The following is a 24,751-nucleotide window of genomic DNA, read 5'->3' as shown; positions in this document are numbered from 1 at the left end:
GTCTTGTGTGCAAGATGAGATTTTATTTGTAAGGCCACACACATACTTGGAAGGAGCAAGAACTCAGTTCCCTCCACTTTGACATGTCATTTGCTTTTTGGAGTAACTTCTTCATAAATAAAACCAACAGACAGAAGGGATGTCCCCAATTTAAGTTTAAAAACTTTACTGCATACAGACTCTGGAGTCTGGACATTGTCACCTTCACTGCATTTTCAGCTATATATTATACATTAAAGTTTGTCAATCTTTACAAAAAGGAGCAAAAAGGGTGAACAACCACATCCGTCTACTAAATCCAAAATTTTGTTTAATATATAGGTCCCAACTCTCTCGGCAAATTATCATATGATTGATGTAGAACATGCAGACACAATCATCTGATTTGGCGGGAGTAGCTTCGAGATGCCTTATGAAGAAAATGTGATAGTATTACTAGGGACGTACAACATGTGGGTATACAGAGCTGCTGCTAGTGCTTGCTTGTGCAGCAAAACTTGATGTTGGTACCAAGAGTTCTGCCTGGGGGAAGGAGCTGTTGGATGGCACATCCAGCAGCAATTCCTGGTCAGAACTTCCATTTGCAAAATGGAGAGAATCCAGCATAGGAGAACTATTACAAGGCAAGGCAAATAGGCTTTTTGGACTAAAGCAAGAGCTATCGTTGTCTATTAGTTCCTTCTGCTCATAGCTGCTTTTCATAACCACCCTATTGGGGCTCTTCATTGCTTTCTTTGCACCTGAAGCAAAATGGCTTGAAATTTATTTTCATCTGAAATAGTGATATAGTTGAAGAACATACTACACATGGAAAATAGAGCTAGGGGATTTTTCCTCAAGAGAAAAAATCTAGTATTCCCCCCATTGCACTCAAACGAAGTTTAAGCATTACTTAAGCTGGAGAAATTATGTGGCAAAGACACTAGATAAAGAGGAAAGCTAGACAAATTTGATGGAACAATGAAACAAAGTCCCCACATTCTTTATTCTTTTTTCCTTTTGGTGGCAGGTAACATAGCCAGAAGTGAGAGGACATTGATTTTGTACTGAATAAGTTGGAAGGCTTACCTAGGCTTATCAATCATGAATTTCACGACGACTTGCCTGTATACTACGGGATATATAATAGGGTGGAGGGTCCGTAGATATAGGTTAAAGGGGGGGGGGGGGAGGGGGGGGGGGGGGATGGACTTTTTTCTTTTAACCCCTCCCCTATTTCCATCTTCCATTTCAATAGGTGAATGTCTCCTAACAGTTATCCAGCGTGAACCAAGGCACCTCAAGATAGTAGGCCATGGAACTGAGCTTGTCTTACAAGCTATGTGACAAAATGCAATGTCTAAATTAACTAGTTAGAGAATTTAGTCAACACAGGCCCGAAAACCAGGACACTAATAGACATAAAGATACCTTCCACATTTAAGATATTCTACCACTTCTTCTCGTCGTCTATGATGCCACTTACTACCCCATGGAACCCTGGCAGATTACGAGAACATAAATAATTTAATATGCTAGAACCATTCTTGTGAATTGCTCAAACTTATTTAAGTCCTCACATCTAACTTCTTTGCGCTTTCTCTGCTTTGAGCTGTCACACGGGTAAAATTTGATCTCTCACAATCGTCAGGTAAATATTTGCCTCGAAGAGAACAATTAAGTCCACCAATTAAGAGGAAAACTGAAAAAGAGAGGCAACCAACCTGCATACTTTGCATGATGCCCCTCCAATGGCCTCTTCACATTTACTGAATGACCTGTGCCTATAGCGTTGGGCCCTCCTGCAACTTCAGAACCATTGGTACTACTTTTACATTTTGTGTCCTAACACAAACAAGATTAGCTTCAATAAAATTACATTATTTGTTTAGAAAAAGTAGAATGTTCATAAACCATCAAAAGACCTAACCTTGAGAAGGTTATACTTTTCCACCCACTTTGACTTTGTTAAATAGCACAATATTAACCTCTTCAAGGTCCTAGAGTCTTCTATTTTCACCCCTAACGAGTTATCAAAAACACCTTCTGCAAGAAGTTTCTGGAAGGAAGACAAATTCTCCTCAAAATGAGAGCTCTCAAACATGCTTTTAAGACTGCAGATAGAGAAACCATAGAAACAAAATCAGCAATATCACAGAAGAAGAAAAACTTGATTCTACGATTTTATTCTCAATAGTTCAGTGATGCTATATGTTATTAAGACTTCTGATAACTTAAAAGGAATACAGATATGAAGTAGATTGTATGAACCTATCTGGAGGCGCAAAAGAATCAACAGGAGCCAAGTATTTTAGTAGTTGCTGCTGTTCATCACTTGAGAAATGCCTCATGAACTCGTCATAATTAAGTACATCCTGAACCATATTTATCATAATCATATCAGTTTTGAAGTATTGCAGCGGAGTATTGCCTAGATCCACACTGTAAGAATTAACAATTGACAACATAGCCAAAATAAACTTTAAGTGATTAAATTCATTGGGAGTTAGTGGGCCTTGTAGGAAGTATTCTACTGTTATATTAGATGAAACAAAAATTTATTCGTAATGAAATCAAGAGCTAGCAACAGACCTTCAGGTCTATATGGCACAGTGGTGAATTATGTTGTCCAAGAATCTGCAATTTCTCAAGCTGATCCTTATCCCTGCATTTCAAAATAAAATCAGAGGACGGAAAGCATAAATCAAGGTAAAGAACAGGGTTTAAAGCTGTTGGAATTATCGAATTATTGTATGTAATGCCACCACAAGCTTACTGCACAATTAGCATTTGCACTGAAGTATCATGTGGTGCAGAGCATCTGTTGGTTCGATTTATGTTATCTTCCTGATGCATATTGATTCTTTTTGTGCAGACGGATCACATCTAACGTTAGCAGGATATTCATGCATTTAACACCTCATATCCATTTTCTTCTGGTCTAACACATGCACCACCACCTTTATTTACCAAGACATTTTTGCATGCTATCAAGATTAATGAAGAAATCACCTTTTAATCTTGTCTTGTTCCATTCCCTGACTAGTAGGCTTCTTGATTCTCTCAGTACCCAGATTTGGTAAATAGACACCCTTGTTAATATTTGCAGGTGGGGTAGAAAATCGTGAATAAGCCTTATAATGTCGCTTGTTATCAACCGATAGAGAGCTGACTTCTGATTCTTCATCTCTACCTATGGAGTTCGGATGTCGAATAAGCACACTTCCATGTCCTATCTCAACAGAGACCATAGGCTTGTCACTAGCAAAAAGCAAATCCTCTTCAGAAGATCCAGAGAAGCATGACGATTGTTGTTCGTGTAGGATGGTATACAGGTCTTTAGTAAGTTTTTCAACTGAAGACTGCTTTGGACGACTTATGCAGGTTCTCTTCCTTGAAGGCACCGTTGTGTCCCATATGTTGGATTGGGCATGGCCTGATCGCAAAATTAAGGGGAACGTATTTTAAGCAGCCATTGAAATCACCCAATTATGCAAGAATTCACTGAGCTTTTGTGCTTCAAGTACATAGTGAAGGTTAGAATGCACAAGAAAAGTATCGAGAATAAACAAAGAACAGAAAAGAACTCAATAAACCCAATGTAATCCCACAAGGTGGGGTCGGGGGTGGGTAGTGTGTACGCATACCTTAAAGAACACAAAGGAGAAGGCTAGAGAATGTATATTGGACATGCAGTAGGGAACAGGATAATATTCGAAGTAACTTCTGTGATTTGACAGAAAGGAGAAGATAAATGACTAGATTTTTTTTAAAATGTAACGAAAAGAGAAAGGTCTTAGATTTTACCACTAAAGTTTCAATTTCAGAAAATGCAGCCATACTACAAAAGAAGGTATATTTACCCTGAGGGTAATATTGGCAATCCAACTAAAAGAAGTAGAACAGAAATTATGAGCATCACCAAAAATGACTGCCTATAGAATTTTTCATAACAGCTAACAAGAAAAGGTATACAGGCACATATCTACATCATAAAGAATCAAACTCATTCCAAAATCAAGCCTTTATAGTTTATTGGCTTTTCTGTAAACAGTGCCGGCATTTATAAATGAACTACCTGTCAAATCACTTGCTTCAGTACTACCAAATTGTGCACAGCTCTCCGTGTTTGAGATGGCAGAACCAGAACTTGACCTATTGCTTGTATCTTCATCTAAACCCTTAAGGAAACCCTGATTATAATCAGGAGGAGTTCTAACTTCAGTATTATCATGATTTTGCTTTCGTTTCAGCAGCTTTGGCTCTTTGTTTTTCAAAGACATGTGTTTGACTCTAGACACCCTATAATCCTCAAGATCATCAGGCTCTGCCCTTGCATGCAGAGGAGTATAATTTGCCAAGGTTCCTTTTGTTCTCCACCGAGATCCACATGCATTGCACAATATTGGCTTCTCTGGAGGCCCATTACGCCAAAGTGGGGTACCTGCAGCGATATGTTGATGTTAGAAGTGTTTCCCAAGTAGATAATGACGGAAGACTGAATTGGATGTCCTTCTCAGAAAACAGAGAGCAGTACAGGCGGTATAGTTGGGTACTGCAATGTGCCGCTAGTCACTTAGAGTGCAAATTTATGGAATGATATACAAGCTTTCTTTTTCAAGTAGTTCAAGGTAAAATTAATACTAGCAGCTACTTCCGTGGACTTTTAGAAGAAAAAACAACAAAAGGATAAAGAACATAAATTGTTGCATCAGAAGTGAACTACAGAAATTCTTCACGGTACAACAAGACAAACAACTAAGCCAAGACTAGAACACCATACTAAGGAGGAAAGAACTGGATTGAATTTGCACATCAAAAGGCATGGCATTGCATGGACTCTTAAAAGTATTTTCTTGGAGACATCATATTTACTAACAGAAAAATATGATATCAGTAAGAACTTGCGGTAAATCCCAAGCCGAAGACACAGCTATAGGCAACCCAATCAGTTTCTCACCTCAGCTTGCTGAGCATATGTTACATAGATTGAGTACAAGCTAAAAAAAAGCTTTTCCCAATGTCAACGACTACTTTAAGTAGCACCAACACTGGAGAGGAAAGCCAAACTTAACAAGTCTTTTCTAGATAAGCTCAATTCTGACAGTTCCAAACGCAGTAGGTTATGCAGCAAAAGACGAGATAGGATTTCAAGAAGATATCACTAAATGAAGCATACAAATTTATTACATTTGTGTGTGTTGTGTCTGAGTAGAACAAATGGATATAGAATATTCATATTGCCAATTGCAACTAGTTATCTGTAGTAGTTGATTGATAGATTGATTGGTTTTGGTTGTTGAGAAAATATCTGAAGTTTGTCAATGCAAAGATTTGTCAACACGAGGCCACGTTTTCAATGTTAAAGACGGTCAAGATAACACCGAGGTAAAGAAAACACAAGAGAACACTACAAGCCATTGATCAGAGAACACTAATTAAGAATGTGTTACATCACCAGCATTGTGAATCCTGAGCTTGAATGAGAATATGAATGAGGAGGAATCAAGCCACATATATCACTCTTCAATTATAAAGACCAGGAACATGAACTTTGTAAGAGACCAGTCATCATTGGTAGGCATTTTTATGCTATATTCATGACTCAGGGAACTATAATACCAAAGAGCAAGAGATCAGTTGGCACGAAAAGGAACGCCTGAGGAAGTACATTTTTACATTTAGAAAGGGAACAAGGAAAAGAAGTACAGGAAAAAAGTTTGGAAACATCCCCCAATTGCATTGGTTCAAAGGGATTCAAATTGAGCTCCAAAATTGCCTACTTGCTGTTAGACTATTTGCAAGATTTGAGCAAACATATTTTCCACAAAAGAGTTGATAAATTGGCTAGTACATAACATAGTGATGAGGAAAAAGGAAAGGAATTCCAACTCAAACACAGTATACAAATCTAGAGATTTAAGTGAATGTACAAGCAAAACAACCTCTTAACAAATATTAAAATGAATAACAACACATATTACTCATCATTTTTTATTGGTCAGTGATCTCTTGTTTTATAAAGCAACCAGCAAATGGTTATCCAGTTCCATAATTGAACAACTAAACTAATCAAATAAGAGTATTTACAGAGTGGGAAAAATAAGGAACAATTCTATTAGCTGAAAAAGACTATTTTTTCATGGGTAAAGTAAAATACATTGAAGAAACAAGAACTCACTTGTAACACCACAGTGATAGCAAGGTCCTTCCTTTCCCATCTGTGCAATTCAAGAAAAATGAAATTTCAAAGTATTTCTGCTTTCGTTTTCTTTAGAAAATGAAAAATATTTATATAATATAAATATCTGTTCAATTATACTTTTCAGTCATTTATATTTTGTATATATGTTACTGGGTATCAAAGCTTCTCTGCAATGGACCCAAAGAAATTTGTGCAGGAAACACCAAAAACCCAACAAGACCAAGAAAAGTCTGTATATAAAAAGTTCCACAAAAAACCACTGAAAATAGCAAAAGTTATGAACAAGTAATGAAGGGATTAAAGATGGGTTTTTTTTTTCAGCTGAGAATTTGTACAATCCAATGAAGAAAAGAAAAGACTACTGGAATTTGAAGGAATTTTATAAACATTTAGGAAAGGAAGGTGAAATGTGAACGGAAATGAGGGTGTTGTGTTTCTGTGTGACCTTTTCTTGTTGTTATGTAATTTGTAAATGAAGTTAATAATATGTTTTGGCTTTCTTTGCTATTTCTTTTTTCCTTCTTTGGTATTAAATCTTTGTGAAAAATTCAATTCCCTCTTTATTTATTGAAATTAAAATGAAACTTATTTTCTTTTTTAATATTTAAATGGACTTTATGAGTTTGAAGAATATTATTGCTTATGTCCTTGTTGACTATATGTTATTCCTGATAACTACTACTAACATGTGATTTTTTTTCAACCCTCACCCTGCAAACTCTTCCAAAAAGAAAATTGCCCTTTTATTTTTTGTATTCTCTTGCTAGTAATTTCTCTTAAAGTAAGGATCAAGTATTTTTAAGTTTATTATTTATGGTTTAGAAAAGCAAGGTATAAGAAATTAAAAGGAATAGAAAAGTAAAGGCAAGAAAACAATAAAAGAGGAGAAAGAAACAAAGAGAGTTTGTTTGAACCTTTTTATCAAACAAACATATTTATATACTTATATGCTTTGTGATGAGTGATGACATGATGTTGATTACTTTATTTTATCTGCAGTAGGTTTTCTACCTTGAAGGAGCTTGATTTGGTGCAACTTGTGATTTAGTTATTGGTGTTCACATCCACATTTTTGACCGTCAGATCTCCTCCTAAGAGATCATTAAATAATGGTCCCACTCATGGCACTACATTGGTTCTCATTTTAATTAGGTCATCAACAAAATGGCTATCAGCAATCACTATTTATATGTTATACATATACTCGAGACTAGTGATGGTGAACAAACTTTTTTCTGGTTTGAACTCTAGCTTTTCCTTGATAATAAGGCGTGCGATCGATATTAGCTCTCGCTTTTCCAATTGAGTTGCAAAGGATCAACAAAGGTAATGAGATGTCTGAAGCATCCAACTTGAAATGTATGTAATATCTTAAGAAAGAATATTTTGATGCAATGTCATGCTTCCAGTAAATAAGCAGTACATCATCTTTGCATGTATGAGATTGAGTTGTTTTCTCATGAATTGTAGACTTTAATACCTCGAAAGATCCTTAAAAACCTGTATTATAATCGACATATTCCAAAATTTTCCTTCTGTTTTCTGTAACAAACTCATCAGATACAAAGCTTCGCTGAAGCTGAATGTGACATGGCTTTTTACTGGAACCATTGACACTCTATGCTGGGAACGAGAAAATCCCATTGAGACAATGTATAAATTACAACAGAAATCATCACTGGCAACTGAAATAAACAAACTAATTCCTGCTTCCCTACTTTTTTTGAGAAGGTAAATGTTTTATTGATTCCTGCTTCCCTACTTGTTCCAAATTTATCAGAAGCTTTGGAAGGGCAGATCCTCCTCCCTTTTTGGATTGCCAAAACCATGCCACATCTAAGAGGCAAAACAACATAAATTCGTACTCTTCAATTTCAAGAACAACTTTATACTCTACAAAAGCATCTTACTTCTGGTGGAATCTATGTAGATGCTTTATCTTGGCCATGTTTTTCTGTTACCACATTTTCTGCGCTTATTAATTTCTCTGCCTGATGCTTCTCAAGAAAAGCTTGTTTCTGCAAGATATTCATCATCTCCTTTGTTCTATTCTCCTCTCCTTCAAGCTGCATTTTCACTATTGCTTCTGCTTCCTTGTTTATTGGTTTGAAGTAGTCATCAATAGCAGCCTCCTGAAAACATTCACCCATTTTTTCAAGCAATGAGTCCAGGTCAGAAGATCAGCCGTAACACCAGGAGGGGCGCATGACATCAGTAACAGTAATAGCAGGGGACTTTGAAGCCAACCCTACTCTGTAATAAGTTCCTAACACCTTGATGTCATAATACAACAAGTGAATGAAGCAGATGACAAAATGACGAAAAGCCAGCTTGTACAAAAGATATATGGAGAAACAGACAGAGTAATCGAGAACACTGTTGGGTACTATTGAAAATGGAAACATGTCAGTCATTAAATTAAAGGTCAGACAAAAACTATAGGAAGTCACTGGAGTAGCAAATTGAAGATCAAGGTGACATTGATGAAGCAGCACAGCGGAAAATCCAGTCGCTAGGATTTACGAATGCACCAGAGACAGCTAAATAGCATAAGCACGAATTTAATGAGGAAGGGCTTGAATTTTTTTTCTTTTTTTCAGGAGAAAGTAGGGGCTTGAAGGTTTTAGCAGTACAATCGTGTAAAAAACAGCTTAGACCTATCAAGGACATGAACAAGTTGGTTCAAGATTCTTGGCTCGAGTGTACTGCCAAATACCAGCAATTTCTCAAGTTCAATCTCTTCAAAATAAAAAATACTGCCTAAATTCAATTAAAGATGACATGTATGCAGGAGGTTTCCTTGTGAATCAGGATTTTGGGCAATTAACAAGCACAAATTGGGACAGAGAAATCAGGTTTTCATTCAAAATCTAAGGTTTGGAATATGTAAGTTTGATATCTAGGTTATCTACAATTTTCATCCAAAGTCATGTTATATGATGTGCAGAAGAGGAATAGTTGATTTACAAACTCATCTAAATTCAAGAGTTCTTAGAGCAAGGTAAAAACTTCAAATGCAGCCGAAAGCCACAAGTTAGTCTAGGTTGAAACCTAAGTCAAAGCTGATTGAAAAAAAACAGAGAAAGACAGAGCTGATTAGTCATCCAGCCAGTTGGCTTATTTGCATTGCATTCCACTTTCTTTTTCCTAGAGTTGGAAGTACAAATTCAGCCTTAAAATATGGAGTCTTGTGGTCCGAGAAAACAATGTTTTGAATCCCACTCTGTACTCTGAAAGTAGAACCTTTTTATTTTGTGAAATTCATTCGAGTTGCCTCTGTCTGTGCCAGAAGGAAAGGGAGGCAAAGGAATCTAAACTCTCTGAAAAGAGCAACATCTAGAGGAGTGAAAGTTAAGAAAAAGGAAAATAGTTGTGAGGAGGCTGGAAAGAAACAGCTTCTAGAGAGCGTGGCATAGAGTAGGACAGCATGAGGAAGGTTTTGGAGAGGACAGAAGAGAGAAAGAACTGATAGTTTGGGACCCGGAAACTTAGCCAAAGGGATTCATTTTTTGGAACTCGACTAGACTGAAGACTAATAGCCTGTTTGGCCCAAAAAAAAAAATTTCGCCAAAAGTGCTTTTTTAGGCAAAAAATGCTTCTTTCAAAGTTAAGGTGTTTGACCAAGCTTTTAGAAAGAAAAATAATATTTTTGAGTAGATGCAGAAGAAACTTCACAAGAATAGTGAATTAGAAATTTGATTGGTTTGAGGATTTCAACCTTGAACTAGAAGAGGTTCTGTTTTCTTTGGACAGGCTTCCCTCAGCTCAGTCTTTTTAGTTCTTGACGTCTTCATCGTATTAAGCCAACATAGACTCCATAGTGGTTTCACTGATAGGTATAGTAATAAAGGACCTGGCGTTGTACGCACTAGAATGGAGTCCTTTATTTTGTCAAAAGCTCTCTCTTCTCCTTTCTTTACAGAAGCGGATTCAAAAGCGCAAACAAAGCAGCAAGAAGAAAGCCTAAAGGCACAATCAAGGGAAGGCTCGGATAGCTACCCTTTTCTGAGAATAAAAAAAAGTAGCTTCTTCCAAAAACACTTTTCTGAAAAACACTTTTGAGAAAAATACACTTGGAACGCTTTTTAAAAGCTTGCCAAACACTAATTGTTGCTCAAAAGTGCTTTTCACATTAATTAGTCAAACACAAACTGCTTCCAACCAAAAGTACCTTTTGAAAAAGCACTTTCAAAATAAGCTGATTTTAGAAGCTTAGACAAACAGGCTATAAGAGACATGGAAGCAGCATTACATTATATATTAGGCAAGGTTCTTTCATGTTTTCCATTTCTTCTTTGTAATAACGGTGGTGTCTGGGTCAACTTTCCTCCACCTTGACTATTCCACCGGGTACTTACTATGTTCTAAGTCCTATCACTATAGGTACCTAATAACTTTGCCCATCAAGTCTTAGGCAGATGGGAAGATATCACCTAGCCTTTCTTACCTTTGCTGGGATTGATAGTCAACGGTTTTCATCCTACTTTATTGACCATTAGGCCATATCCTTGGATCTTAAGGTGCTTTCAATTTTCAGAATAGTTTTCCACTCAATTTATTTACTCAATAAATTTCTGATTGTTATACCAACTTCCAATTTCCAAAAGCACCTTTCAGAATCCTGTTTCTTGCTTAAAAAAGTTTTTATTTGTTAAGGACCCATGGCAAACGACAATCCCAACTCCCAAGGCTCAATATCTATTAGCATGACTAGTTTGTATTTAGAGCACAGGCAGAAACAAGGTCTCAGAGCCTCTCAATGAGTTCTACTGAAAGTGATCCGTGAGCACAGAAGTCAGATTTTCTCAGCTGTTAATTGCTAAGACTTCCTCCCAAGCTAGTTTTCAAGATGTATTAAGCTTGTTATATACTCCGAAAAGCAAATTCGTATTAAGGTAAAATAAGCATGGTCGCAGATATTAGGCCAATTGCTCATTAGGATAGCTTTATAGTTTTGTGGAATAGATCCGACATCCTCTTCAAAGTTGACCTAACACTACCTCCTTTGCAAATTAAACAAGCAATACCCAGAAGAGCAGGACATCATTAAAGAATTATACTCAGGACCACCAAGTAATAGTTCATCAGCATGCTTCTGAATTAAACAGGAATATAAACAAAAGTCTTCAATGGAAGCAAGTTAACAACAGGGTAAAATTCAAGAAAATTGTGAACTCACAGTCTCCTCTAGCTTCTTATTCAAAGCTTGCATCTCTTCCACCATGCGCCTAACTTCTGACAATATCATTTGTTCAGGAACCTTCCTTATTGCTGCCTTCCTCTCCTCCGCCTGTTCAGACATCACAAACGAAGAGATAGAGATAAAAGATTAAGAGTGTAGAACCGAATGGCAAGCACTACTTCCAATCTATCCATTAAACCTTTTAAATCTATCGACTTTCTTCATGGTCTCTCCTTAGTAGTTGTATACCCAAGAAATTATCTAAATGTCCAAGCCACAGGCACATGCACAGTTCTTTTATATTGACAAGTAGAGGGTTTTGGCAAAGAGAATATAAGCCCAAGGTATCATCAAGGGGCAAACCAGTTTGTAGCTACAGGGATCAGCAGCACTCCTTTAAATTTTGGCGTCTGTGTTTGCGTTGTGCTTGGTGGGGGAGGCGGAATATAAGTTAACTGCTTAAGTTGCTATATTTAATTTTTTACATGCTTTATATATTTTGATAACAGTGGTGCCTGGGCTCGAGTTGCTATTAAACCAATACTAGTTAATTTACATGTTAATAACTAGCAGATCGTTTCTCTAGAAAATTGCTTTCATACAGCATTTGGAAAAGACCCCACATCAAAAGAACCTAGATGCTTAACAGAAAATGAAGCTTGTCACCTGGAATAACAGATATTTGCATCAAATTTTTGCCACCTGGAATGCTATAACAAACAGTGCCTCAACATCTCTGACCCAATAGTCGAAAATATGCATACAAGCTTTAAAGATGCTAAACATTCAGTTTGCATAAACTACATATATATATGCGATACACAAATATAAGCACGAACTGGACATGGATCGAAAAGGGTACCATGACTGCATTGGTGATTTAAATTGGATGTATCACACCAAATAAAGCTAGTTGTTGACAGCTTATCACAACAGATAAGATCACATCCTTATTATGGCATCAAGTACTAAAAAAAAAACCACACACAACACTAACTTGTGTCAGAACATTAAACAGTCTGCCCCAAACAAAAAGAGATTACTTTTATGTGACTAACCCCCTTAATTAACCATATAATGCAACAAATAGCAGAAACTTCTACATTTCTTTTTCTTTTTTCCGTTAAAGCTTTGTTTTTTTCCAATCCAACTTAACATTTTCAAAAAGTTACAGCTTGGACTGATAACAAAATGCTGATACAGTCTGCTCAAACCAAAGATCGCAGTTAGTCAACTACACCTCGATCCCAATTAATTAAAGTCAGCAATACGATTCCTCTGTATAGATTCCACTATATTTAGGTGCATTTCATTCCGATACGAAATTATCGTCGGAAATATAAAAATATATGACATCTGAACGTAACAATACACAACCGCTTATGTAATTCAACAGAGAACCAGATTTAGCAATAAGAAATTTGAAATTTAAAATTGAGAAATGACCTGTTGAAGGCGCTGTTGCATCTGTAACCGATAAGATCGGATTCGACGCTCTTCGTAGCCTGAAAGAACCCTAATATAGAACATTGCTCTCCTCCCAAATTCTAGAAGCTTCTTCATCTTAGGTAATCAAGTTTCAGTTTCCAATATTATATCCAGAAAGCGTGAAATGATTAGCAGCTTTATTTTTTTCACGTTTGAAGAATTGGATTCATAGTCGAGCTGAAGCTGAAGAAGCCTCACTTTCAGTTGTTGCTCGGCTGCGTTTCGTGCGTGCTTTTGGTGAAAATTCAGAAAATTACTTATTTTCTAGAAATTCTTTTGCGGAAAAATGAGAAAAATAGTCTCTTATGTTTGGCTTAGGTTTAAAATAATCCCTCAAGAATACACTTGAACAGTTTTGGTCCTTTAATTTGCAAAAGTTGAGTAATTTAACTCCGCCAATTATATTACGAACTCTAGCTCTAGTAATTGAGTGATGATTCTCTAACTAGGGCATGGCTTCAGAAAGCTCAACATTAGTCATTTTATGATTTTCTACATGATTGTGAACTATGCAACGAAATTTTTTCAATGACAATTGAGTCAAATGATTAAATTAGAAAATGTTGAGGTGGAAAGATAAATTTACTTGAAATACAAAGAATTCAAAACTCCATGAAAAATATGAGAATATGAGAAGCGGATCTATCACTTTCAAACGGAGAAGATGAAAAGTATTTGTAATTAAAACTGACTAAAGTTTAACTACATTTCAACTAATGGTTCAACATAAAAAGGATGACCAATAAGTGGCCAACCCGCACCTTTTTTACAAATATTAAGAGGTTGAAATTGGTTTGGCAACAGGTGGAATAATGGATTAACAATGAAAATAAGGACCTAAACCTTTTTTTTTATGTAGTGGAAGAAAAGAAAGTAAGATTTATTGATATTTGATGCATCGTTGACATGGCTCTAACATGTCTCGCGTGTGTATCACCTAACTATGAAACTGATATTATTTATTTTATGGTAATATTAATTTCACTTAAAATAAGCATGGGAGGTAATAGGTAGCTCGTGAAGTTTCAATATTTAAATAATTTTCTGTACACAATTTAATGGACAACTTATATATTTTCATTGAAGTTATTCAAAATCGAATTGGACAAATTGAGTACACATTCCTTATTAAACTTAACTGGCCTGTGCATTGATTGTAAGTGTGACCATCTGAACCAATATATCTTTTGAGATACTCATACTCCTAAGTCCTTACAAAGTGTACGTACTAATTATAGAAAGGCGAAATACATAAACGCCCTCGTTCAGTTATCCTCAACGATCAACTAAATATCTCAATCGAGCTATTTTTTATTTTAACACTTCAAGTGACTATTAAGTATGTCAATAAGCACCTGAGTACAGTAGAGTATATGCGTGAGTTGCACTTGCCAATGACATATCAAATGGACCAATCAAAAAATGGCACGTGTAATCAATCGACTTTAGATAGAGACTTTAGATATATCCAAATTTGAGCGAAGATATGCTTTTGCGTCATATTTATGGACTGTTTTTCATGAGTCTGGCCGGATCTACGTTTTTCCGACGACCCCCTTGCTTGTGTCCTTTTTACTGCTCTATATGTTCCCTTCTGTTGATTATTAAGAACCAATTCCCACAAATTGATAATACACTTAAACTAACAAATTGATAATTGATATTTAAAAAATTGAATCTTGAGCAAAAACTCCATCATAAACTCTATTATATTGTAATTCTTGTTTACCCTAAAATCCGAGTAATATTTATTTTGTGGTTTTAAAGATAAGTGATTTAATCCAATACTAACTGATAAACAAGGAATCAAGTGTATAAATTAAAGAGTGAGATAAATAAAACCGATATATAAGCTAGTCTCGACCTCGGGCTAAGGTGACCTCGAGGTAGATGAACAAGGACAATAAAATAACAATGAGATGATTCAGATGAACAATAAGCAAGAAAGTAATGTAAGTATATTCTCTTGTCAATGATTCGTGTGTTACAAATGATTGGGGTCCCCTTTATATAGTAGGGAAATCCTAAATAAGGTACAATTCTAATTGTAGTAGGGAATCTTATTATGCAGTTGTCTAACCGCCTAGTACAAATCCGTTCTGGAATTTACGCCGTGATCTTAGGGTCTCCGCGGGAATCTCGCTTTTTCTGTTATAAAACCATAACAACATTATCTCGAGGTTGGTCATACTCGGCCCCGGTGTTCATCGAGCACTTTGATCTTCGAGTTTCGTATTCTGCCATCGGGCTCGAGCCCTGTCCATATTGAACTTATTCTCGACGCGACCTTTCGAGCCTACAAAATTGGGGACACATGATTTTGACCGTATACAGATAGTCCCCGCGTTTCTTAGAATAAAATGATAAGAAACGACTTGAGTCCCGATTCTCCAGAGTCCTTGATGATGACGCCATTCCCGTGACGTAGGCGCTCGAGGTGATCGAAACGTCCCGCCGGTTCGCTTCCCCAAAATATTAAATACTTCACCAGTGGTGGTCGGCCACTAGGGCCGTCGAACAGTCGCCGTTTGTCTATAAAACAAGGCTCAAATTTGAATAAAAAACTTTACTTCCATCTTCAAATCATCTTCAAACTTCCTTTATCTCTCCCCCTCTTCATCTTCCTCTCCCATTGCCTGTTACTCTCATCCTTTTAGTGCCAAAAGATATCAAACTCTGCCTATTTCTGCTTCCTCTAACTCGAATCAATGGCTAAAACTTCCAAAACAGTTCCTCAAAAGGCGAAAGCTTCCTCCTCCTGTTCCCGGCTGGCCGGTGATAAAGCGCCGGCCCTTCACGAGATTATTCCCGGCCCTTGTGTTATAAAGAAATACTTAAGAGTTGAAAATCCCCCCGCGATTCCTGGTCGATGCGAGCATGTATCGAGGTATATTTGCTCGATAATGGAGAAGCATGATAACTAGGGATTTTGACGCATTTTATACTCCTTCTTGCTTATGCTTTGGTTAGAAATTCATACAAAAATAGTCCCAAAAGGCTCACAAGTTGTGCTTGATTGCAGGTTTGATCATCAAAGTGACGTGATGTCAAAGATCAGCTCAAACGGAGTGAAACTTGCGCAAGTGCCAAAGACAAGACAAGCTTAGGCTAAACAGGCCTAGTGCGGCCGCACACCACTTTGTGCAGTCCGCACTAGGAGATTCAGAGAGGTGATTTTCAGGCCAAGAGGCAGTGCGGCCGCACTACCATTTAGTGCGGTCCGCACTAAGATCAACGCGGCCGGAGTTCATTCTCTGCGATCCGCGGTGAGGAGAATCAGAGAGTTGCCATTTTCAGAGTTTCAAGCCTCCGCGGTCCGCGATCCATTTTACGCGGACCGCACTAGAAGCCTCCGCGGCCGCAGTCCATTCTCTGCGGTCCGCAATGCCAAGATTCAGAGAGTTGTTTTTCAAGGCCAAAGCCCCAGTGCGGACCGCGGTCCATTTTGTGCGGTCCGCACTAACCCCGCAGGGGCATTTTTGTCCAGATTTTTCAGCCTAGTATAAATAGCTTCTTTTCCATTTTTAGGGTATCAGATATTGTAATTAAGCAGCTGCACTCGTGGGTTCCACTTTCTAAGCCATTTTGGGCAATTTTAGCTACTTTTAATCATTGAATCTTTGTATTTAACTTAGTGATTAATTAATATGAGCTTGTCTTCATCTATTTCTTGCTTTTCTTCTTTAATTATGAGTAGCTAGACCCATAAGCTAGGGTTGTGGCTCAACCTTAGTGTGGGTAATTGATGGTTCTTGTATTTTAGGGCTAATTTGACTATGGTGTTTGTTATTTGGGCCAATTTCATGGTTAATTTCTGAATTAGTGGTTGCAAACACTAGTTTGTGTTGAGTTGACTTGAGCTCTTCTTGAGAAAGAGAGCCTAAGTCTCCGAAATTGGTCCAACAATGAATTGGGGTGTACTCAAGAGATTGATAGCCCCTATTAAAGGGTTAAACCTCGAGAGAGTAATACCCGAATTGAACCCTAGTTGCTTGTGCAAATTTGCATACCTAATTGGTCTTGAGAAAGCCAATTCGGGCAAAATCACTCTAACCACCGAGAGGTGTAGAGTGGGTAAAGTCGTGCAACGGTTATAACATATTCCCCAAACATGTCAAACGTGCTCTAGATTCAAGTACCCGTCAATTGACCACTTAGGCGGTAGTCACTACCCTAGTGCCTTTTAACCTATTTGAACAACTTGTAGCATTATAACTCTTAGCATAATTTAGTTGCAATTACCAATTGTAGTTTGATAATAGTAGAAGTAAACAAAAACCCCAAAAATGAATAGAAGTACAATTAAGAACACATACGCAATTCTACACTAGATATATACTCGATTCCAAATTTTAGCTCTCTGTGGATTCGATCCCGACCCAAAATCGGGTAAAAGCTGCTCCGACCCTCTCTCGCTGCTTAAATAGTAGTCCGGAGTAGGCCACGATCACTTTTTGGCGCCGTTGCCGGGGGACTAAAGGTTTTGGCTATCTATTTAGCTAGATTTGTGTTGTGTTCTTCTTTCCTTCTTGTTACTAATTTGTGTGTGTCAATACTTCAGGTACCAAAATGGCTTTAAATGCTAATGACCCTCTTGGAAATGTGAATGCGCGGGAGGAGGTAGATGATTGGAGAAGAAGAGGTGCCTCTTGTACCTCAAGGACAACGTAGAGGCCGCCAAGCCAATGCAAATGACAATGTTCCAGACCCTCCTCCACCACCTCCAAGAGCGATTCCTCGGGTGCTCCCAAACCAAGGCTATGCAAGTGCTATTGTCCCACCAAGAATCCGAGCGGGCAATTTTCAGATAACTAATGTGATGTTGACCTCACTTGAGCAGCGTGGATATTTCACGGGCGCTGTGGATCAAAATGCCTACAAACATCTCAAGGGGTTCGTGGATACATGTTGGGGGAGCAAGCAGACGAATGTGTCCGATGATGCTCTTAGGTTGAGGCTTTTCCCATTCTCACTTCGGGGGAAAGCATTAGATTGGCTCGAGAGACTTCCCAACCATTCCATCACAACTTGGGATGAGTTGGAAAATATGTTTATTGCTAAATTTTTCTCACCCGGGCACATGGAAGCACTTCGAGATGAGATATTGGCCTTCAAGCAAGAGCCCACAGAACCTTTGCATGAGATTTGGGAGAGATATAGAACTATGGTGAAGGAATTCCCCAACAATGACATGACGGAGAATATGTTGCAACAAACTTTCTACCGGGGCATCAACACTACAAATCAATGCATAGTGAATCAACTTGCTGGGGGTAATTTTATGAAATTGACATATGATGAAGCTTGTGCCGTTCTTGATGAGATGGCGGATACATCCTCCGCATGGCAAAGTAGAGCCAATGTTCCTCAAGGTAACCCTACGGTTATTCATTTGCATAAGGAATTACATGACCATGGGCAAGTTATAGCGGAGTTGACAACTACTATGAACCAATTGGCTAAGGCACAGTTGCAACAAGTCCAAAATCCTCGCCAAGTGAATGCCATTGAGGGTGTTAATATGCTTGTCAACAAGAGAAGGCAAAGAAGGCAACAAAACCAAGGGAATTCTGAGCAATTTGATGATGATTGTGATGGGTTTCAAAATGATGGCTATGATGAACAAAGTGAAGAGGTTCGATATGTGAATAACTATCAAGGCCAACGGGGCAACTCTTCAAACCAACAACAGTGGAGACCTCAAGGCAATTGGGGCAATCAACAAGAAAACATTGGTAATTAGGGGAACAACAACCAAAATAACAACTGGGGCAATCAGAACAACAATCAAGGCAACCAAGGGAATTGGAATGGTAATAACAACAATTGGGGTGGCAACAATAATCAAGGTGGATGGAATGATGGAAACCAAGGAAACCGGGGGCAAGGCTTTCAAAGGCCCCCAATGTACCAACAACCGAACAATCCACCCCCATTTCCTTCTCAAGGTCCTAGTTCTTCCAACAATGATATAGGTAGAATTGAAATGATGTTCGAACAGATGATGAAGAAGAATGCGGATTCAGATGCACAGTTGGCTTCCCACAATACCTCTATCAAAAACTTGGAGGTGCAATTAGGCCAAATCTCTCAATCATTGAATACTCGCCCGAAGGGTGCTCTACTAAGTGATACGGTAGTGAACCCAAAGGGCGGGAACAATCATGTTATTATGGTTACAACAAGAAGCGGGAGAGGCGGTGATGTGAATGCCTCTAAGCAAAAGCAAGTTGTGGATGATGATGTTGAGTTGCAAGAAGATGAAGTTCTAGTGGTAGTTGAAGATGTGGTTGATGACAATGTAAATAATGAAGTGAGGATTGACATTAATGAGGCCGAGTAGAAACTCAAGATGCCGTGAACCCGTCTAGGGAACACGTGATTGACATGCCGGAGCCGGTTGTGCCAAAAGCCAAGGCTCCTTTGCCAAGGCCACCTCCACCTTATTCTCAAAGGCTAGCCAAGCAAAAGAATGAGAATCAGTTTAAAAAGTTCATTGACATGATGAAGAGCCTATCTATCAATGTGCCTTTGGTAGAGGCTTTGGAGCAAATGCCTGGTTATGCCAAATTCATGAAAGATTTGGTTACAAAGAAAAGATCCATGGACTGCGAGACTATCAAGATGACCCACCAAGTTAGTGCTATAGTGCATTCAATAGCTCCGAAGTTAGAGGATGGTGCTTTCACAATCCCTTGCACTATTGGGAGTGCAGACTTTGCTAAAGCTTTGTGTAACCTAGGGGCTAGTATCAATTTGATGCCCTATTCAGTTTTCAAGACTTAGGGTATTGGGCCACCAAGGCCAACTTCCATGAGATTGCAAATGGCGGATAGATCAATGAAGCGACCACTAGGTACAGTTGATGATGTGCTTGTCCGGGTGGACAAATTTATCTTGCTAGCTGATTTTGTGATCTTGGATTGTGAGGTTGACTATGAAGTCCCGATCATATTGGGGAGACCTTTCCTTGCTATGGGGAAGGCTCTAGTTGATGTGGAAGCAGGGAAACTCACTTTCAGGGTGGGTGATGAAAAGGTCATTTTTCATGTGTGCAAGTCAATGAAGCAGCCCAATTGTACCGAAGTGTGCTCATTTGTGGATCTAGTCACGGCTGTGATAGTTGATGATACTAGTGCAATGATAAATGTTAAGGACCATTTGGAGGCCGTATTGTTGAATCTTGATGTCAATGATAATGCGGGCCGAGTGGAGTGCGTGAATGCTTTACATGGAATGGGCTCTTATTCTTATGAGCCTAGGAAACTATCTTTGGATCTTGAAAATAGAAAGACCCCTCCAACGAAGCCTTCAATTGAGGAACCCCCGGTGTTGGAGTGGAAGCCATTATCTCCACACCTCAGGTATGAATTCTTGGGCTCTAATTCAACTTTACCAGTTATTCTTTCCTCTTGTCTTACTAACATGCAGGTAGATGCCACATTGGCCGTGCTCAAAAAGTGGAAAAAGGCAATTGGATGGACTCTAGCTGATATTCGGGGAATAAGCCCCGCATTCTGTATGCACAAGATTATTCTGGAAGATGATGCAAAACCCTCCTTGGAACATCAAAGGAGGCTCAATGAGGCGATGCAAGAAGTGGTGAAAAAAGAGGTGATCAACTGGTTAGATGCCGGCGTGGTGTATCCTATCTCTGACAGCTCATGGACTTCTCCGGTGCAATATGTGCCGAAGAAGGGTGGTATGACCGTGGTGACCAATGCTAATAATGAACTTATTCCAACCCGGACAGTGACCGGATGGAGGGCGTGCATGGACTACCGCAAGCTGAACAAGGTGACCCGCAAGGATCACTTCCCATTGCCTTTCCTGGACCAGATGCTAGATCGCCTTGCTGGGCGTGCCTTCTATTGTTTCTTGGACGGTTATTCAGGGTACAATCAAATTTTGATAGCTCTAGAGGATCAGGAGAAGACAACCTTTACTTGTCCATATGGCACCTTTGCTTTCTCTCGGATGCCCTTTGGGTTGTGCAATGCACCGACAACATTCCAACGGTGTATGATGGCCATTTTCACCGATATGGTGGAAGATATCTTAGAGGTGTTCATGGACGACTTCAGTGTTGTGGGAGATTCATTCGATGAGTGTTTGAACAATTTGGATAGAGTTTTGGCCCGGTGTGAAGACACCAATCTTGTGCTAAATTGGGAAAAATGCCACTTCATGGTTGAAGAGGGCATAGTGTTGGGCCATAAAATCTCAGAGCATGGGATTGAAGTTGACAAAGCCAAGATAGAGGTAATTTCAAGGCTTCCTCCCCCCACTTCTGTCAAGGGGGTGAGGAGTTTTCTTGGGCATGCGGGGTTCTACCGGCGATTTATCAAGGACTTTTCGAAGGTAGTGAATCCTCTTTGCAAGTTGCTAGAAAAGGATACAAAGTTTGTGTTTGATGAGAGATGTATGCAAGCCTTTGAACTTCTCAAGCATAAGTTGACAACCACCCCGATCATTATCGCACCCAATTGGAGCTTGCCTTTCGAGCTCATGTGCGACGCGAGTGATGCTGCGGTTGGGGCAGTTTTGGGTTAAAGAGTGAACAAAATGTTTCATCCAGTGTACTATGCGAGCAAGACTATGAACGAGGCTCAAAGGAACTACACGGTGACTGAGAAGGAATTGTTGGCTATTGTGTTCGCCATGGAAAAATTTCGGCCATATCTTATGGGAGCCAAAGTCATAGTGCACACCGATCATGCAGCTCTTAGATACTTGATGACAAAGAAAGACTCCAAAGCTAGACTGATGCGATGGGTCTTATTACTTTAGGAGTTTGATTTGGAGATAGTGGACCGGAAAGGTAGCAAAAACCAAGTGGCGGATCATTTGTCCCGCTTGGAGGAGGAAGGAAGGCCATGTGATGGACTAGAGATCAATGACACATTCCCCGATGAGCAACTACTTTCTGTGTCGATGAGTGATATGCCATGGTTTGCGGACATTGCTAATTTCCTTGTGACTGGCATCATTCCGTGTGAGCTCTCTCTTAACCAAAGGAAGAATCTCAAACGGGATAGTCTGGACTTCTATTGGGACGAGCCGTACTTGTTAAAGATTTGCACCGATGGAGTGATCCGGAGGTGTGTACCTGAGGAGGAGCAATTTAGTATCCTAGAAGCTTGTCATTCTTCCCCCTATGGTGGCCATCATGGAGGGGCGAGGATAGCTTCAAAAGTTCTAAGTTGTGGTTTTTATTGGCCAACCTTGTTTAAAGATGCAAGTGATCTAGTAAAAAGGTGTGATCAATGTCAACGAGCGGGCAGGATTTCCAAGAAAGATGAGATGCCTCTGAACACCATTCTCGAAGTTGATATCTTTGATGTATGGGGTATCAATTTTATGGGCCCTTTTGTAAGCTCGTGTGGAAACACTTACATTCTTGTAGCGGTTGATTATGTCTCAAAATGGGTTGAGGCCATGGCCTTGCCCAACAATGAAGCTAGGAGTGTGGAGGCATTTTTAAAGAAGAGCATTTTCACAAGGTTTGGCACGCCTCGGGAAATTATTAGTGATGGAGGATCGCATTTTTGTAATAGAGCTTTTGATGCCTTGCTTTCCAAGTATGGTGTCAACCACAAAGTGTCTACGCCTTATCATCCTCAAGCAAGTGGCCAGGTTGAAGTGTCTAACAGGGAGATTAAGAGCATCTTGTCTAAAACCGTCAATGCCAATAGGACCGATTGGTCTAAAAAGTTGGATGATGCTCTATGGGCTTATCGGACCGCTTACAAGACTCCAATTGGTATGTTTTCGTACCGGTTGGTATTTGGGAAAGCGTGTCATCTACCAGTGGAGTTAGAGCATAAGGCCATGTGGGCCTTGAAGAAGTTGAATCTTGATTGGGATATAGCTGCTAATCTTCGGGTGGAGCAACTAAATGAGCTTGATGAATTTAGGTTCATGCCTACTCTAGTTCGTCTCTGTATAAAGATAAAATGAAATACCTTCATGACAAATATACTAGGGGCAAGGAGTTCAAGGCGGGAGATTTGGTGCTCTTATTCAATTCTCGACTGAGGTTGTTCCTGGGAAAGCTGAAGTCAAAGTGGAGCGGACCATTTGAAGTAGTGTGTGTGACCCCGTTTGGTGCTCTTAATTTGAAGAACAAAAGTGGGGAAGTTTTTAGAGTGAATGGGCATAGGGTCATGCACTATTTGGGGAAGTTTGATGATAGCCATGTGGTGGCTGTTGTTCATTTCAAATGATTGGATGGTAACATGCGTCGTGTCGCGACGTAAATCAGGCGCTTCTTGGAGGCAACCCATGTGTTTTTTTTTTCTTGTTTTTATTTGATTTTCATTGTAGTGTAGGATTGATTTTTGGGCTAACTGGTTAGATGTTACAGGATTGAGTTGATGCAGTGCAGGACATAGTGGAAAAAAAATACACAGGTCTCTGAAGTTGTCAGTGCGGCCGCTGTCCATTCTGTGCGGACCGCACTGAAGAAAATGTAAAAATTCAACTCTCTGAAGTTTGCCACTGCGGCCACACTACATTTTCTGTGGTCCGCGGTGGACCGCTGCGGCCGCCGTATTTTTTGTGCGGACCGCAGAGCGTTGCCTTCTCAAGCTTGAACAAAGTTGTACAGTGCGGACCGCGGTTCATTTTGTGCGGTCCGCACTGGTTGGTGAGATTGGGACCCAGGTCCTTTTCTATAAATAGGGCCTGAGGGCCTCCTTTTACCCTTTTCGAACCTTTACTCTCAGAACCCTAAAACTACTGTTCATCATCCATTTTGCTTGTAATCAACTGCTTGGACTTGTTATTCTTCATTAACTCTCACATCTGGTACCATTACATCCTTTCTACTTGTTTAATTTTGTTAATTTTGTTTAAATTGTTGTTTTTCTTGCTTTCCATTCTTTTCTTCCCTTATTTTCTTCAATTGATTAGGTTAGGATTGTTAATTTTTAGGTTAAAATAGACATAGATAGTTAAAATCAATGGGTAATCATGTAGAGACACTACTTAGGTGGAAAATTGGACCCAAAATCAAAATACATGGAACCCTAATTTAGTACCATAACTGGGCACTCAGTGCGGACCGCGGTCATTTTAGTGCGGTCCACGGTGCCTCAGTGCGGTCCGCACTACCATTTTATGCGGACCGCACTGATAACCTTCTGATTGCTGAACCTCAGGCAGTGCGGCCGCACTACATTTTGTGCGGTCTGCACTAGACCAGTGCGGCCGCTGTTGAGTTTGTGCGGTCTGCACTGCCTAGATACAGAGAGTGGGTAGTCTGAACCCCACTTCTATGCGGACCGCGGTTGATTTTGTGCGGTCCGCGGTGACCTCACTGCGACTGCAGTTGATTTTGTGCGGTCCGCACTGGGCAACTTCTACAACCTGTCTGCAACTTTTCTTTCCTGTTTCTGCAACTTTGTTCTTAACTGATTACACTAATACTAACAAGCATATTGAACTATGATTGCAGACAATGGTGAGACAACGAGGTAAACAACCAGGCAGAGGAGAATCTACCCGGGGAGGGAAGCAGAAAATGATAAAACTCACTCCCCAAGCCCGGGAAAACATTAAAAAGACAAGAAAGCTGATCAAAGCTGCTGACAGGGCTGCTTCACATTCCCCGGGGAGTGAGTATGAGCCATCCGGGGAGATTTCCTCCGACTCAGTACCAACACACATCCCTGTCTGGCCGGAGAGGTTTAGGCTACAAGACACTCCTCCACCATCACCCACTGCCCAAGCACCAACAAATGTTATTTCTGAGTCGTCTGAGGGCTCAGCAGCAGGTAGTGGGGAATACTTCACCTCTCCCACAGCTTCATTGTCTAGAGAGGATGCAGTAGGTGCTGAGGAGGAAGTTGGGGGAGAACAAGAGGTAGGAGAAGGAGGTGAGCCTAAGGTAGGGG

General features: G+C 39.5%; 2 protein-coding genes across 3 annotated transcripts; both read right to left on the bottom strand.

Annotated features, from left to right (window-relative positions):
* Positions 1 to 195: 195 nt before the first annotated feature.
* Positions 196 to 6,682, bottom strand: LOC109241256 (GATA transcription factor 26). Of its 2 annotated transcripts, none has more exons than XM_019407982.1 (8): positions 6,161 to 6,682; positions 4,058 to 4,423; positions 2,992 to 3,415; positions 2,572 to 2,644; positions 2,251 to 2,354; positions 1,910 to 2,093; positions 1,704 to 1,824; positions 196 to 740 (listed from the first exon to the last, which is right to left on the bottom strand). In XM_019407982.1, the coding sequence occupies exons 1-8, from the start codon at positions 6,198 to 6,200 to the stop codon at positions 436 to 438; spliced, it is 1,617 nt and encodes a 538-aa protein (XP_019263527.1). In that variant the 5' UTR covers positions 6,201 to 6,682; the 3' UTR covers positions 196 to 435. The 2 variants fall into 2 exon arrangements, with proteins under 2 accessions (XP_019263527.1, XP_019263526.1); XM_019407981.1 differs by lacking the exon at positions 6,161 to 6,682 and adding an exon at positions 5,438 to 5,597.
* Positions 6,683 to 7,671: 989 nt separating this feature from the next.
* Positions 7,672 to 13,122, bottom strand: LOC109241255. Its single transcript, XM_019407980.1, has 3 exons — positions 12,813 to 13,122; positions 11,364 to 11,474; positions 7,672 to 8,316 (listed from the first exon to the last, which is right to left on the bottom strand). The coding sequence occupies exons 1-3, from the start codon at positions 12,927 to 12,929 to the stop codon at positions 8,107 to 8,109; spliced, it is 438 nt and encodes a 145-aa protein (XP_019263525.1). The 5' UTR covers positions 12,930 to 13,122; the 3' UTR covers positions 7,672 to 8,106.
* Between the last annotated feature and the right edge of the window lie 11,629 nt (positions 13,123 to 24,751).

The sequence above is a fragment of the Nicotiana attenuata genome, unplaced genomic scaffold (genome assembly GCF_001879085.1).
Source record: "Nicotiana attenuata strain UT unplaced genomic scaffold, NIATTr2, whole genome shotgun sequence".
In the NCBI taxonomy this organism is placed as follows: Eukaryota; Viridiplantae; Streptophyta; class Magnoliopsida; order Solanales; family Solanaceae; genus Nicotiana; species Nicotiana attenuata.
Note: the sequence above shows the minus strand (reverse complement) of the source record. Positions and strands in the feature narration are given on the sequence as shown.